Genomic DNA, 16,729 nt, shown 5'->3' with positions numbered 1-16,729 from the left:
CTTAATGCACAGAACACAAAAGATATGCAACACACACACACATCACCCAACACCCCAAATCCAAGGCAACACAACACATAACAAGGACCTCAACACTCCTTAATGCACAGAACACAAAAGATATGCAACACACACACACACATCACTCAACACCCCAAATCCAAAGCAACACAAAATCCGCAACACAACACATGTACAGTTTCGGCCACTCCTCTTCACTCTTTTGTGGGAGCGTTGAGTAGCGAGCTTTTTTTTCCATTATTTTTTTTTTTGCCCTTGAACGGTTTCCTCTGCTGTAAAAACACACACACACACACACACACACGACACCCCAATTCACCCCAATACAAAAGCTCCGTCACACTCACCCTGTTCTCGTTCCTAAAGGTTACGAGCAGCTTCCCCGTGGTCCCGTGGTACATGGAGGTGGTGCCGTCCCTGTTGTCGTTAAACCTGTATCCGGCGGGGGGCATCTGAGCCACCAGGGAGGCACAGAACTGAAGCAGGTAGTCACAGCCGTGGAAGGAGTAACAGCGCTGGACCAACCCGATCTGAGGAGGGAAGGGAGAGGACGTTTAGGGATGGTAAGGGATGGTTAGAATAGGTTAAGCGAGGTTAGGTTTGGTTAAGAAAGGAGGTGGGGTTAGGTTAGATTAAGTTACGCTGTGTTAGGTTAAGTTAGGTTTTAAGTTTGATGAAGTTACGTTGTGTTAGGTTATGTTAGGTTAGGTTAGGTTAAGTTAGATGAAGTTACGTTAGGTTAGGTTACGATAGGTTTGGTGAGGTGGAAGAAGAGATGGAAGGAGGAGGGAGAGATGAATAGTGGATGAAGGAAGGATGGTTAGGTTAGGTAGGGAGAGGTAGAAGAAGTGGAGGAAGAAGGAAGAGGTGAGAAGCAACAGGCAGAGACAGCCATGGAAGGAGTAACACCCTGAACCAACCTAATCTGTGAGGGGGAAAAGAATGGTTAGGTTAGGTTAGGTAGGGAAGAGGTGGAGGAGGGGAAGAAAGAAGGAGGAGGGGGAAGAAGGGAGATAGAGAGATAAGAGGAGGAAGATCTGAAGAGGTGGTGAGAGGGGGTTAAGGGTGTGTTTTGTTTATTAAAATACTGCCTATGCCCTATAGTGATGGCAGGCTCTCTTGAGGGACCTGGCAGATGGATGGCCCCAGTGAGTTGTAGCACGGACGAATTTTATTTATAGTGACTGACAATGATATATGACTCTTGCTTGGCCCATGCTGCCCCCCGGTGCTCCATTACAACGAAGTCGCTGAAGTTAGGGATGACTGAAGTAGTAGTAGTAGTAGTAGTAGTAGTAGTAGTAGTAGTAGTAGTAGTAGTAGTAGTAGAGGTGGTAGTGGTGTAATCTGTTCATTCTCACTTACCTCCATCTATTTTTTGTTTGTTTGTTTGTTTACAGTAGAGGAAACCATTCAAGGAAAAAATAATAAATAAATAAATAAAAAAATAAATAAATAAAAAAAGCCCGCTACTCACTGCTCCGAAAAATGAGTCAAGAGGAGTGGCTGAAAGACAGGTCAATTTTGGGAGGAGAGGTGTCCTGATACCCTCCTCTTGAAAGACACACATTACCTAGCACAACACAGATAACGCAACTCTTATCGAATGTGAGTTTTTCATCGACACGCAGAATCTAACACCTTCGATTACAACCTGACCTTTCACACCAACAATCACATTAACCTTAACCCTCTGAGTACCGCGCTATGGCGAGAAAACTAGTACACCCCATACCGCACTATGTGCAAAATTTTTTTTTTTCTTTCAAAACACTCGAATCTATCCCAAAACCATAAAAAATGTTGTCATTCCCCTTTCCGTAGCTTAGAAGTGTACCCCCTTCATCTCACCCGCAGCCCCGCCCACCCGGCCCAGCCCCGCTTTCAGCCGAGAGCGAGTTCATGCGGTTGTGCCCGCCAATTCGCTTTCAGCGCGGTTTTGTAGTTCCACACTTTTTACACTCAGTGCATCATGGAACAATTATATTTCGAGAAATAAGACCGGTTTTGAAAATTATAAAATGACGATACGGTATCGTCACCCGTATGGGAAGCAACATTTTGTTTTTGGCAGAGGGTGGTAAGCTGTCCTGAACTTTTCCTTTGTTTTCACTATGTGGCGTATCCCATAGGATCACGAGAACCTGGGAGAGGCTAGCCCAACTCTCTAGCTATCACGTGATACCCGGCTGGTCTTCGGGGAACCAAAACTTTTCGCGAAATAAGACCGAGTGTAAGGGTAACTCAGTGACGATGTGGTATCGTCACCCGTACTGGCGGTAACATCCAGTGGTGACGATACCGTATCGTCATCGGTACTCAGAGGGTTAAAACAAAACCTAATATTCCTCGGACACAAGCCTCTCTCGATCACCCTGGAACTTCAAATCGTACGCAGAGAAGGGATGCAATGGAAAAACTATGCCGTACAAAAACTAACTGGAGATTAAGGTGATTCAGAGGCCTGTTACGTGTTCTTCCATAGCTTGTATGTGCCGTGTCTTATCAGCGTACAGTGGTGCCAGACGTAGGTGGTGGGAAGGGGGGGCGTGGCTTGCGATAACGCCTGAAAAGATTATTGTAGTAGTAGGAGGAGGAGTAGGAGGGGGGGAGATAGCACATAAGAATACACTGTCTTAATCTGAGGAGGGTGTGAGCGATTCCCTAGAAAAATGCGCCTTGTGGGAAGAGTTGGGAATTCTGAAGTATATATCGCATGGGAGTTTTTCCGTCTGTGTAGAATCTAGTACGAGGGGGAGGAGATAGCACGTACGAACACACTGCAGGGAAAAACGTCTTAATCTGAGGAGGGTGTGAGCGATTCCCTAGAGAAATGCGCCTTGTGGGAAGAGTCGGGAATTCTGAAGTAGATATCGCATGGGAGTTTTTCCGTCTATGTTGAATCTAGTACGAGGGGGAGGAGATAACACGTACGAACACACTGCAGGGAAAAACGTCTTAATCTGGGGAGGGTGTTCGCAATTCCCTAGAGAACTGCGGCTTGTGGGTAGAGTCGGGAATTCTGGAGTATATATCGCATTGGAGTTTTTTGTCTACGTAGAATCTAGTAAGAGGGGGAGGAGATAACACGTACGAACACACTGCAGGGAAAAACGTCTTAATCTGAGGAGGGTGTGAGCGATTCCCTTGAGAAATGCGCCTTGTGGGAAGAGTCGGGAATTCTGAAGTATATATCGCATGGGAGTTTTTCCGTCTATGTTGAATCTAGTAAGAGGGGGAGGAGATAATACGTACGAACACACTGCAGGGAAAAACGTCTTAATCTGAGGAGGGTGTGAGCGATTCCCTAGAAAAATGCGCCTTGTGGGAAGAGTCGGGAATTCTGAAGTATATATCACATGGGAGTTTTCCGTCTGTGTAGAATCTAGTAAGAGGGGGAGGAGATATCACATAAGAACACACTGCAGGGAAAAACATCTTAATCTGAGGAGGGTGTGAGCGATTCCCAAGAGAAATGTGCCTTGTGGGTAGAGTCGGGAATTCTGAAGTATATATCACATGGGAGTTTTTCCGTCTATGTAGAATCTAGTACGAGGGGGAGGAGATAACACGTACGAACACACTGCAGGGAAAAACGTCTTAATCTGAGGAGGGTGTGAGCGATTCCCTAGAAAAATGCGCCTTGTGGGAAGAGTCGGGAATTCTGAAGTATATATCGCATTGGAGTTTTTTGTCTACGTAGAATCTAGTACGAGGGGGAGGAGATATCACATAAGAACACACTGCAGGGAAAAACGTCTTAATCTGAGGAGGGTGTGAGTGATTCCCTAGAGAACTGCGCCTTGTGGGTAGAGTCAGGAATTCTGAAGTATATATTGCATCGGAGTTTTTCCTCTACGTAGAACATAACACCTTCGATTTTAACTTGATCTTTGCGCTAACAATCAGATCGACTTACGAATAAGACTTACCGAGCCACACCACACCACTTGCAACACCCAGCCACACTACACCACATAACACCATACCCACCAACATCACATCACACCCCATACCCATCTACACCACACTTTACACCACACACCATATTACTTAGCCACAGCCACATCACACCCAGCCACACTACGCCACACAACACCCTGCCACAGCATACAATATAACACCCATCCATGCCATGCCACACTGCACACACTAGGGTATATGGGGAAGCTTGGGGAAGGTGGAGTGTGTCGTAGGAGGGAGAGGAAGAGAAGGAGAAGAAGGAGGAGGAGGAGGAGGGACAAAGGTCAGTGTTGTTAGGTTTCCTCAAGAATCTTATCAGTTGTGACGCTATCAAATCCTAGTGATAAGATGAGAGAATAACTATTGGGTTCAGACGACGAAGAAAAGGTCACTGAAGTAGATACATAGGTGAAGAAAATGATGGAAATAACACGAAACAGAAAAAATAAGTAAATAAAAAAGGGTTGACAAAGAAAAGGTCACTGAAGTAGATACATAGGCGTAGAAAATGATGGAAATAACACAAAACATGAAAAATAAGTAAATAAAAAAAGGGTTCCCGCATCTTTCTCCTTTCTTCTTTTCCTCTCAATCATCTTTCTTCCCATTTTCTTTTGCTATATTTCCTCTTAACTCTTTTCCTTTCCTCTACTAATGACCCAAATCCTCTTACTTCCCATTCTTACCTTACATTTCCTCTTCCTCTTTCTCCTCCTAATGACCCAAATCCTTCACTATCTAAATCCTACTATCCCAAGCCTTCATTTCTATCCTATCCTTACCTCTACGACCTGACAATTTTAATCTGTTTATATCCTAAGAATCCTACCATCCTAAGGCTCATTATTGCACTCCATCCTTCCTCCATCCTCCAATATCCTTAATCTACTCCTATCCCATCAATGCTACTACACTACCCCCTGAAATTTATCCATCTTCTCCTGTTCCTCTGAAATTTTTAATCCATCAATATCTCATCAATCCTACGAAACACATCCTTCAAACTCCACCATATCCTTCCTCAATCCCCCAACAATCCACTCTTTTATCCTTCTCCAAATCCTTCAGCTCCTTCCTGCCATATCCTTGCATCCTTCTCACTAATGCATTCACTAATCACCTTGTTCCTGATCCTTTCGATGTTTTAATCCACCAATATCTCATTAATCCTACGACACAGATCCTTCAAAATCCATCACATCCTTCCTCAATCCTTCAATAATCCACCCCATAAATATCCTCCCAATCCTTCAACCCCTTCCTGCCGTATCCTTGCATCCTTCTCACCAATGCATTCGCTAACCACCTCGTTCGATGTTTTAATCCACTGATATCTCATCAATCCTACAAGACAAATCCTTCAAACTCGACCACATCCTACCTCAATCCCCCAACAATCCACCTCGTAAATATCCTCCCAATCCTTCAACCCCTTCCTGACATATCCTTCCATCCTTCTCAGCAGTGTATTCCTTGTTCCTGATCCTCTGAATGTTTTAATCCACCAATATCTCATCAATCCTATCACACAAATCCCTCAAACTCCACCACATCCTTCCTCAATCCCCTAACAATCCACCCCATAAATATCCTCCCAATCCTTCAACCCCTTCCCCCCGTATCCTTGCATCCTTCTCACCAATGCATTTACTAATCACCTCGTTCGATGTTTTAATCCACTGATATCTCATCAATCCTACAACACAAATCCTTTAAACTCCATCACATCCTACATCAATCCCCCAACAATCCACCCTGTAAATATCCTCCCAATCCTTCAACCCCTTCCTCCCGTATCCTAGCATTCTTACCAGTGAATTCCTTGAGGGGGGCATCCTGAAGGGTAGTTTCTTGGGCCACCACGCGGGCCTCGGTAGATGGGACCAAGGGACGGGCCGCTCCTCCCCCACGCTGCACCTCACCATGAAGGGGACGAACACCTCCAGCTCGCCCTGAGGATGGGAAGTGAAGGGGGATGGGGGGTTAGTGATAGAAAGTGATGGGAGAGGTTGGGAAGCGATGGGAATGGGTAAAAAGAGATGGAATATGATAGTTAGTGATGGGGAGAGATGGGGGATGGGACAGTTAGTGATGGGAACTGATGGGAATGAGTGAAAAGTGATGGCAAAAGTGAAAAGAGCTTGAATGTTATAGTTAGTGATGAACAGTGATGGGGGAGATGGGGGATGGGACAGTTAGTGATGGGAACTGATGGGAATGAGTGAAAAAAGTGATGGAAAAACGGTGAAAAGAGCTTGCATGTGATAGTTAGTGATGAACAGTGATGGGGGATGGCATGGTTAGTGATGTGAAGTGAAGGAATCGGGTGACAAGTGATGGGAAGTGATGGGGAGTTACATGGCAGTGATGGGAATGGATAGAACAGTGATGGGGAGATGGGGATGGTATGGTTAGTGATGGGAAGTGAAGGGATCGGGTGACAAGTGATGGGAAGTGATGGGGAGTTACATGGCAGTGAAGGGAATGGATAGAACAGTGATGGGGAGAGATGGGGATGGTATGGTTAGTGATGGGAAGTGAAGGGATTAAGTGACAAGTGATGGGAAGTTATATAGCAGTGATGGGAATGGATAGAACAGTGATGGGGAGAGATGGGGAATGGCATGGTTAGTGATTGGAAGTGAAGGGATGGGTTGACACGTGATGGGAAGTGATGGGAGAGATACATAGCAGTGATGGGAATGGATAGAAGTGATGGGGAGAGATGGGGATGGTATGGTTAGTGATGGGTAGTGAAGGGATGGGTTGACAAGTGATAGTGAGTTACATAGCAGTGATGGGAATGGATAGAAGTGATGGGGAGATGGGGGACGGTATAGTTAGTGATGGGAAGTGAAGGGATCGGTTGACAAGTGATGGGAAGTGATGGGAGAGTTACATGGCAGTGATGGGAATGGATAGAACAGTGATGGGGAGATGGGGGATGGTATGGTTAGTGATGGGAAGTGAAGGAATGGGTTGACAAGTGATGGGAAGTGATGGGAAGTTACATGAGTGATGGGAATGGATAGAACAGTGATGGGGAGATGGGGGATGGCATGGTTAGTGATGAAAAGTGAAGGGACTGGGTGACAAGTGATGGGAAGTGATGGGAAGTTACATGACAGTGATGGGAATGGATAGAACAGTGATGGGGAGATGGGGGATGGTATGGTTAGTGATGGGAAGTGAAGGGATGGGTTGTCAAGTGATGGGAAGTGATGGGGAGTTACATAGCAGTGATGGGAATGGATAGAACGGTGATGGGGAGATGGGTGATGGTATGGTTAGTGATGGGAAGTGAAGAGATTGGGTGACAAGTGATGGGAAGTTAAGGGATGGGGTGACAAGTGATGGGGAGTTACATAGCAGTGATGGGAAGGGGTAGAACGGTTTTACTTCCTATCCCTCCCTTCACTCTTCCCTCCCCTTCCCATCTCTTCCCCTCACCTTGTCTCCCCTTCCTTCCTCTCATTCTTCCAGCCCATTTCTTCCCCTTCCCTTCCCTCTCTGTTCCCTTTCTCTGCCCCAAACCCCCTTCCTCTTCCCATTCCCCTCTCCTCCCCTTCTCCTTCTCCTTCCTTCCTCTTCCCATCCCCCTCTCTTCCTCTACCCCTTCTCCTTCTCCTCCTTCCCATACCCTTCTCTTCCCCTCTTCTTCCTCCTCACACCCCTTCCTTAATCTTTCTCTTTCCTATTTCTATTCCTTTCCTCTTCCTCCCTCTCTTCCTCTTCCTTCCCCTTTTCTCCCTCTTCCCTGATCCTACCCCAACCCCGTTCCCCTTTCTTCCTCTTCCCATTCTTCTTTCACCCTTTCAATCTCTTCTCATTCCTTTCCCTTTCCTTCTCTTCCTTCCCTTCCCCTCTCTCCCCAGTCCTTTCCGTTCCCCTCTCTTCTCATTCCTTTCCTTTCCCCTCTCCCTCCTCCCCCTCCCATTCCCCTCTCGTCCCCTTTTCATGCCCCCAAACCACTTCCTTCCCTGCCCCCAACCCCTTCACCCTTCTTCTCCCCCCCTCCCCTTCCCCTCCCATCCCTTCCCCTTCCCTGCCCCTAATGCGTTCCCCTCTCCCCCCTCCCTTCCCCTTGCTAATCCCCTTCCCTTTCTTTTCCCCTTCCCCTCCCATCCCTTCCACAGTCTCCTTCCCTTCCCCACCACTGCCCCCAATGCGCTCCCTCTCTCCTCCCTCCCTCCTCTCCCCCCCTTCCCCTTCCCCCTTACCTGGCTCATATCAAAGAGGGCGGAGGGGCTGCCGCGGGAGAAGAGCAGGGGGAGGTTGGACACCATCACCCCCGACCCCCCCGTCTCCCCGTACTCCTGCTCCTCCACCTCCATCCCTCCTCCTCCTCCTCCCTCCTCCGCCTCCTCCTCCTCCTGGCCCCTCCTCCTCCTCCTCCTCCGCGTGGTTCTCCCTCCTTCCCTGGGCAGTCGTCCGCCGCCATCAGAACGCCGCCGCCGCCGCCGTCACCGCCGATAGAACCATCATGTCGACCAACAGCCTGGGGAGAGAGGGGAGTGTTAGGGGGGTGGGGGAGTGAGGGGGAGGGGAGGGGAGAGGTGGGGAGAGAGGGAAATTGAAGGGAAGTGAGGGGAAAGTAGAGGATTGTGAAGGGAAGAGAAGGGGAGGAGAAGAGATGGGAAAGGGAGGGGAGGGGAGGGGAGGGGAAGGGTAGGGAAGTGAGGGGAAAGTAGAGGATTGTGAGGGGAAGAGAAGGGGAGGGGAAGAGATGGGAAAGGGAGGGGAGGGGAGGGGAAGGGAAGGGAAGTGAGGGGAAAGTAGAGGATTGTGAGGGGAAGAGAAGGGGAGGGGAAGAGATGGGAAAGGGAGGGGAGGGGAAGGGAAGGGAGGGGAAGGGAAGGGAAGTGAGGGGAAAGTGGAGGAATGAGAGGGGAAGAGAAGGGAAATGAGGGACACGGTTATGAGGGGAAGGAAGGGGAGTGAAGGGGAGAGGGGAGTGAAGGGGAGGGTCGATGGGAAGAAATGAATGAGGAGTGAGGGGGAAAGTGAGGTGGAGTGAAGGGAAAGTTAGGGGAAGGGAAGGGAAGGGAGGGGAAAGGGAAGGGAAAGTAAGGGGAAGTGAAGGGGAAAAAATGGGAAGGGGAAATTGGAAAGGAGAAGGATTGAAGGGAAAGAGGGAAGAGAAAGGAAGAAGAGAAAGAGGAGGGGAAAAAATGGGAAGGGGAAATTGGAAAGGAGAAGGATTGAAGGGAAAGAGGGAAGAGAAAGGAAGAAGAGAAAGAGGAAGAGGGGAAAAAATGGGAAGGGGAAATTGGAAAGGAGAAGGATTGAAGGGAAAGAGGGAAGAGAAAGGAAGAAGAGAAAGAGGAAGAGGGGAAAAAATGGGAAGGGGAAATTGGAAGAAGAATTGAAGGGGAAAGGAAGAAGAGAAAGGAAGAAGGAAGAAAGGAAGCAGAGAAAGAGGAAGAGGGGGAAAAAATGGGAAGGGGGAATTAAAGAGGAAGGAGAAGGATTTAGAGGGGAAGGGAAGAAGGGAAGGAAAGGTGAATGGAGAGAAAGGAAAAAGGAAAAAAGGAAGAAGAGAAAGAGGAAGAGGGGAAAGGAAGAAGAGAAAGAGGAAGAGGGGAAAGAAAAGGGAAGGGGAAACAGGAAGGAAGGAGAAGGATTTAGAGAGGAAGGGAAGAAGGGAAGGAAAGGTGAATGGAGAGAAAGGAAGAAGGAAAAAATGAAGAAGAGAAAGAGGAAGAGGGGAAAGGAAGAAGAGAAAGGAAGAGGGGAAAGAAAAGGGAAGGGGAAATAGTAAGGAAGGAGAAGGATTTAGAGAGGAAGGGAAGAAGGGAAGGAAAGGTGAATGGAGAGAAAGGAAGAAGGAAAAAAGGAAGAAGAGAAAGAGGAAGAGGGGAAAGGAAGAAGAGAAAGGAAGAGGGGAAAGAAAAGGGAAGGGGAAATAGGAAGGAAGGAGAAGGATTTAGAGAGGAAGGGAAGAAGGGAAGGAAAGGTGAATGGAGAGAAAGGAAGAAGGAAAAAAGGAAGAAGAGGAAGAGGGGAAAGGAAGAAGAGAAAGGAAGAGGGGAAAAAATGGGAAGGGGGAATTAAAGAGGAAGGGAAGAAGGGAAGGAAAGGTGAATGGAGAGAAAGGAGGATGGAAGAAAGGAAGAAGAGAAAGAGGAAGAGGGGAAAAAAATGGGAAGGGGAAATTGGAAAGGAGAAGGGTTGTGGGGAAGGGAAGAAGAGAGAAAAAGAGAAATGGAGAGAAAGGAAGAAGAAAAAAGAAAGCAGAAAAAGAGGAAGAGAAAAAAAAGTTAAGCAAAAATGGAAAAGAGGGAGATAAATATTAATGGAAGGAAGGGAATAAGGAAAAGGAAGCAAGAAGAAAGAGGAGGAGGGAGAGAGGAGAAAACAGTTAAGGAAAGGAAAAGACTTAGAGAGGAAAAAAGGAAAATGAGTTAAAAGAGAGGAAGGAGGAAAAAAAGCAGAAGAGGAAAAGGGAAAATAGGAAGGAGGGAGAAGGATTTAGAGGGGAGAGAAAGAGGGAAGGAAAGATAAATGGAGAGAGAGGAAGAAGAAAAAGACGAGGAGGATAAGAAATAAAGAGGAAGAGGAAGACATGGAAAACAGTTAACGAAAGGGGGAAGGATTAAAGGAAGGAAGGGTGGAGAGGAAGAAGAAAAAGAGGAAGAAGAGAAGAAATAGTGAAGACATGGAAAACAGTTAAGGAAAGGGAAGGATTAAAGGAAGGAAAGGTAGAGAAAGAGGAAGAAGAAAAAGAGGAAGAGAAGAAATAGAGGAAGAGAAGGAAAGCAGTTAAGGAAAGGAGAAAGGGGTAGAAGAAGGAAAAGAAAGATTAGGGAGAAAGGAAGAGAGGAAAATTTTGGTTACCAGAGAGAAAGGAGAAAAAAAAAAGAAGAGGAAGAGGGGAAAAATTTAAGTGAAGGGGAAATAGGAAGGAGAAGGATTTAGAGGGGAAGGAAAGAAGGGAAACAAGAGATAATGTAGAGAGGGAGAAGGAATAAGAAAAGGAACCAGAGGAATGAGAAAGAGGAGGAGAGGGAACAAGTTAAGTGAAGGGGGAATAGGAAGGAGGGAGAAGGATTTAAGGGGGAAGGAAGAAGGGGAAAATGAGATAATGTAGAGAGGGAGAAGGTATAAGAAAAGGAAACAGAGAGGAGAGAAAGAGGAAGGGATTGAGGGAGAGGGGAAGAGAGGGAATGTGAAGGGAAAGGGAAGAGATAGACGGCCGTAGTATTAGTCTTCCCCATTCCCTTCCCGTCCCCATCCCAAATGCGGGTCTGGGGTAGGTATAAACAGTCCCTTCCCGACCCCGTGACAGATATGCGGGCCAGAAATAAGTCTATATACACCAAGTCAAGTCATACGCAGGTTTGTGGGAGGAGACACGGCCGAGGCGTGGTTTATGCGTGACACTGCTTGGAGCCAAACTAGAGAATGTAGAAACAGGGATTTAGAGAAAACGAAGAAAGGCGGACTAATTTCAATCAATCACTTCAACATGCCCTCCCTCACACCCCACACCGCCGTTTGTTGTCACTGAAATTACAGTCACGCAATAGCACAAAAAAAAGACATATTTATTCGTCAGTGGCTTGCCTGAACGCGCTGTGAAGGAAGGCGAGAATGCACATCCAGAGTGCACATACGGCCCCAACTTTAGTCACCCCTGAACTGGCGGGTATTTTTGGGGGGGGGCTCCAAGTGACGTCATCCCGCTGCTCCGCCCCAAAACCGCCTCCTGCGCGTACCGGTCGCAGTTTTGAAGCAGAGTGACTTGACTTGGTATATATAGACTCAGGGCCAGACAAGACCAATCTGCACGTCATAATAATGTTGGCAGCACTTTCAAACCAATAATTACACAAAACGAGATAACTAATGCATTTTTCATACACCATTGTATTCATATACATTATATGTCGTAAAACAAAACAATAGCGTAGTTGATCTACAGGTAGGTAACATGTAACGCGGGTAAGTTAATTTTATGATACGTGGGTTGGTATCCATGACTGGTCACACACACGCGGCAGACACACGGGGTTGCCAGGTCGTGTCATTTCTGGCATTTTTTGCCTTAATCTTGGTGGTCTCCAACAAATGCCCTTTTTTATGGTATATGTTAAGTATTGCCATAATAATGCCATATTTAGTCATCAATCTGCCGTTTTCTGCTTTTTTGGGACAATTATAAAGGAATCTTCAGGAATAGAATACTTCTTGTACAATATGAAACTTGATAGAACAAAGTGTAGTAATGTTCTCACCAATGTTATATAGTCTTCGTGATAGCTTAATCAAAGACATACAGCACACCCCATTTTATCTAATTATGGGTGATGTTTCAGATACTAAACACTTGTGCATGAGTAAAAGATACTTCACGGATATATATATATATATATATATATATATATATATATATATATATATATATATATATATATATATATATATATATATATATATCAAGAAACTTTTAAACAATACTTCCATTTACCTCCTGCACATCATCATCACTTTTCTCAGGCATAAAATCCTACTCTGATGATCAAAACATCCCACTGAGTAATACTGTTGGCCTAGTACTGATGGAGCATCCAGTCGCTGCTGCCAAGGATTATATACTATAAGGATAGCTCACTGTAATGTCATCTGGTTCACTCTCACCCTGCTCTCACGGTATAAAATGTACTAGAAAACCCTTATTTATTCTTATTCATGGTCAGATTTCGCGCTTTTTTGATTGCTAAGGATAAGTAATTAAATTAGGCAGCTGTTGTGTTGAATAAATAATATAAATGTGAGAAACATTGTAAACAAGTTGCAGAAATATTGCTCTGTCTACCATCGATGCTTACGTTTTCTTAACTTTTATTAACATTAGTTTTCTACAACTTAATTTGCAGGGGTAACTAATCCTGTCATATATAATGAAAGTATTTTTTTTATACATACATATATATTGTATAATATTTACGCAAATTTTTAACTAAATGAATTTACCTTTACCAAACCTTTACTATAGAGCTTTATTGGCTTTTCTTTAATGAATGTTATCACTTTCTTGGAAAATGTTTGGACCTCACCCGCGCAGACGTCACCTTCACTTTATCTTTTCGTTTGCAGGCCAAAATCCACTTCTTCAAGGTGTGTTTGTCTCTAGGAAACCTAATGAACTTAACACCTTGACGACTTTCCGCAGTTGAGCCACTGTAACACCCATATACACCACAAATCACCATTTTCACTGAGCACGCTACGGTGAGAACACAGTGAAGTGAACCAGTTTGCCGCCGAGCACCATTTGTTTACATGTGTGACGTCATCCGCGGTGCATTGTGGGTAAAACAAAAGCTTAGTGAGCTATCCTTATAGTATATAATCCTTGGGTGCTGCTGTATGTTTACAATCAAATGGGAGCACCAGTCTTTACAAACTATATATATATATATATATATATATATATATATATATATATATATATATATATATATATATATATATATATATATATATATATGTATATATATATATATATATATATATATATATATATATATATATATATATATATTAACTTCAGCAAAGTCTGTGATATAATATCAGTCATAAAAATATTCTGATACTTTTCAATATATTTCCTTCTATGATGACAAGTAGAACACTATTTATCTATGAAATATACGAAGGGGAAGCTGAAGATGGCCTGCTTCTTACCCACCGTTGCCAGATTATCGTACTCAGAGCCTCGTATTTACCGGTTTCTGAGTCATAGCTATTGCCAAAACACACCAATAATTAACCGCTTTAACGATAACTATATATGAAGGCAAATATTGGGGTCGAGGAGGCAGTTTTGGGGTTGGAAATCGGCAAACATACGAGGCTGAGTACGACAATCTGGCAACGTTGTTCTCACCCCGCGGAGCGGGGACGCATAATACTGCGGTTCACAGCCAAGGGAAAGGGAAGGGAAGGGAAGGGAAGAGGGAGATTAATAATTTAAACAATCCCAACCACGCGGGGACGCTTAATACTGCGGTTCACAGCCAAGGGAAAGGGAAGGGAAGGGAAGGGAAGAGGGAGATTAATAATTTAAACAACCCCAACCACGAGGGGACGCTTAATACTGCGGTTCACAGCCAAGGGAAAGGGAAGGGAAGGGAAGGGAAGAGGGAGATTAATAATTTAAACAACCCCAACCACGCGGGGACGCTTAATACTGCGGTTCACAGCCAAGGGAAAGGGAAGGAAAGGAAGGAAGAGGAGATTAATAATTTAAACAACCCCAACCACGTGAGGACGCTTAATACTGCGGTTCACAGAGGAAGAGAAGGGAAGGAAGGGAAGGAAGAGGAGATTAATAATTTAAACAACCCCAACCACGCGGGGACGCTTACTGCGGTTCACAGCCAAGCCAAGGGAAGGGAAGGGAAGGAAGGGGAGATTAATAATTTAAACAACCCCAACCACGCGGGACGCTTAATAAAGCGGTTCACAGCCAAGGGAAAGGGAAGGGAAGGGAAGGGAAGAGGGAGATTAATAATTTAAACAACCCCAACCACGCGGGGACGCTTAATACTGCGGTTCACAGCCAAGGGAAAGGGAAGGGAAGGGAAGGGAAGAGGGAGATTAATAATTTAAACAACCCCAACCACGCGGGGACGCTTAATACTGCGGTTCACAGCCAAGGGAAAGGGAAGGGAAGGGAAGAGGGAGATTAATAATTTAAACAACCCCAACCACGCGGGGACGCTTAATACTGCGGTTCACAGCCAAGGGAAAGGGAAGGGAAGGGAAGGGAAGAGGGAGATTAATAATTTAAACAACCCCAACCACTACAGGACGCTGAATACTGCGGTTCACAGCCAAGGGAAAGGAAGGGAAGGAAAGGAAGAGGAGATTAATAATTTAAACAACCCCAACCACGCGGGACGCTTAATACTGCGGTTCACAGCCAAGGAAAGGAAGGGGAAGGAAGGAAGAGGGAGATTAATAATTTAAACAACCCCAACCACGCGGGGACGCTTAATACTGCGGTTCACAGCCAAGGGAAAGGGAAGGGAAGGGAAGAGGGAGATTAATAATTTAAACAACCCCAACCACGCGGGGACGCTTAATACTGCGGTTCACAGCCAAGGGAAAGGGAAGGGAAAGGAAGGGAAGGGGGAGATTAATAATTTAAACAACCCCAACCACGCGGGGACGCTTAATACTGCGGTTCACAGCCAAGGGAAAGGGAAGGGAAGGGAAGGGAAGGGGGAGATTAATACTACGGCCGACAGAGTGAAGGGAATTGAGGGGTAAGTAAAGGATTGTGAGGGGAGGAGAAGGGAAGGGAAAGGAAGGAAAGGGAAGGGAAGGGAAAGGAAGGAAAGGAAAGGGAAGGAAAGGGAAGGGAAGGGAAAGGAAGGAAAGGAAGGAAAGGGAAGGGGGAGATTAATACTACGGCCGACAGAGTGAAGGGAATTGAGTAGTAAGTAAAGGATTGTGAGGGGAGAAGGGAAGGGAAAGAAAGGAAAAGGAAGGGATGGGATGGGAAGGGAAGGAAAGGGAAGGGAAGGGAAGGGAAGGGGGAGATTAATACTACGGCCGACAGAGTGAAGGGAATTGAGGGGTAAGTAAAGGATTGTGAGGGGAGGAGAAGGGAAGGGAAAGGAAGGAAAGGGAAGGGAAGGGAAGGAAAGGGAAGGGAAGGGAAGGGAAGGAAAGGGAAGGGGGAGATTAATACTACGGCCAACAGAGTGAAGGGAATTGAGGGGTAAGTAAAGGATTGTGAGGGGAAGAGAAGGGAAGGGAAAGGGAGGAAAGGGAAGGGAAGGGAAGGAAAGGGAAGGGAAGGAAAGGGAAGGGAAGGAAAGGGAAGGAAAGGGAAGGGAAGGAAAGGGAAGGGAAGGAAAGGGAAGGAAAGGGAAGGGGAAGGAAAGGGGAGGGAAAGGAAGGGAAGGGAAGGGGGAGATTAACACTACGGCCGACAGAGTGAAGGGAATTGAGGGGTAAGTAAAGGATTGTGAAGGGAAGAGAAGGGAAGGGAAAGGAAGGAAAGGGAAGGGAAGGGAAGGGAAGGGAAGGGAAGGGAAAGGAAGGAAAGGGAAGGGGGAGATTAATACTACGGCCGACAGAGTGAAGGGAATTGAGTAGTAAGTAAAGGATTGTGAGGGGAGGAGAAGGGAAGGAAAAGGAAGGGAAGGGAAAGGAAGGAAAGGAAAGGGAAGGAAAGGGAAGGGAAGGGAAGGAAAGGGAAGGGGGAGATTAATACTACGGCCGACAGAGTGAAGGGAATTGAGGGGTAAGTAAAAGATTGTGAGGGGAGGAGAAGGGAAGGGAAATGTGGGACACGGTTATGAGGTTAAGTGAAGGGAAAATATGAAGGACGGCAAGGGAAAAAAATGAAAAAGGTTTAGCAAAAGCAGATAAAAAGGAAAGACAGAAGTATTGAGAGGAAAACGAGGGGAAAAAAAGAGAAAGGGAGGAAGAATGAGGAAAGGAGAAGCTATAAACTGACAAATTGGAGGAGGAGGAGGAGGAGGAGGAGGAGGAAGAGGAGAAGCTGGAGGAAAGGTCAACAATGGGGAGGGGTTAAGGGGAGGTGACCTTCAGTAGAGGGGAAGAGAAAGGAGGAGAGGAGGGAGGAGGAGAGGAGGAGGAGGGAAGAGAAGGAGGGGGGGGAAAAAACAGCTGGAGGAAAAAAGGAAAGAGAGAGAGAGAGAGAGAGAGAGAGAGAGAGAGAGAGAGAGAGAGAGAGAGAGAGAGAGAGAGAGAGAGAGAGAGA

At 45.9% G+C, this 16,729-nt stretch overlaps 1 protein-coding gene across 50 annotated transcripts in view; it reads right to left on the bottom strand.

Moving 5' to 3' along the window:
* Nucleotides 1-16,729, bottom strand: part of LOC126986135 (uncharacterized) — a 58,990-nt gene that overhangs the window by 35,180 nt on the left and 7,081 nt on the right. For all 50 annotated transcript variants that reach the window (XM_050841983.1, XM_050841998.1, XM_050842013.1 and 47 more), the window contains exons 2-4: nt 8,205-8,482; nt 5,796-5,936; nt 369-551 (exon numbers count right to left, since the gene is read on the bottom strand). In XM_050841983.1, the coding sequence (XP_050697940.1) occupies nt 369-551; nt 5,796-5,936; nt 8,205-8,318 (438 nt within the window). In that variant the 5' untranslated portion in view covers nt 8,319-8,482. The remainder of the gene's footprint in view (nt 1-368; nt 552-5,795; nt 5,937-8,204; nt 8,483-16,729) is intronic.

This window comes from Eriocheir sinensis, chromosome 61, assembly GCF_024679095.1.
Source record: "Eriocheir sinensis breed Jianghai 21 chromosome 61, ASM2467909v1, whole genome shotgun sequence".
NCBI classification, from domain to species: Eukaryota; Metazoa; Arthropoda; class Malacostraca; order Decapoda; family Varunidae; genus Eriocheir; species Eriocheir sinensis.
This window is presented reverse-complemented; position numbering and strand designations above follow the sequence as displayed.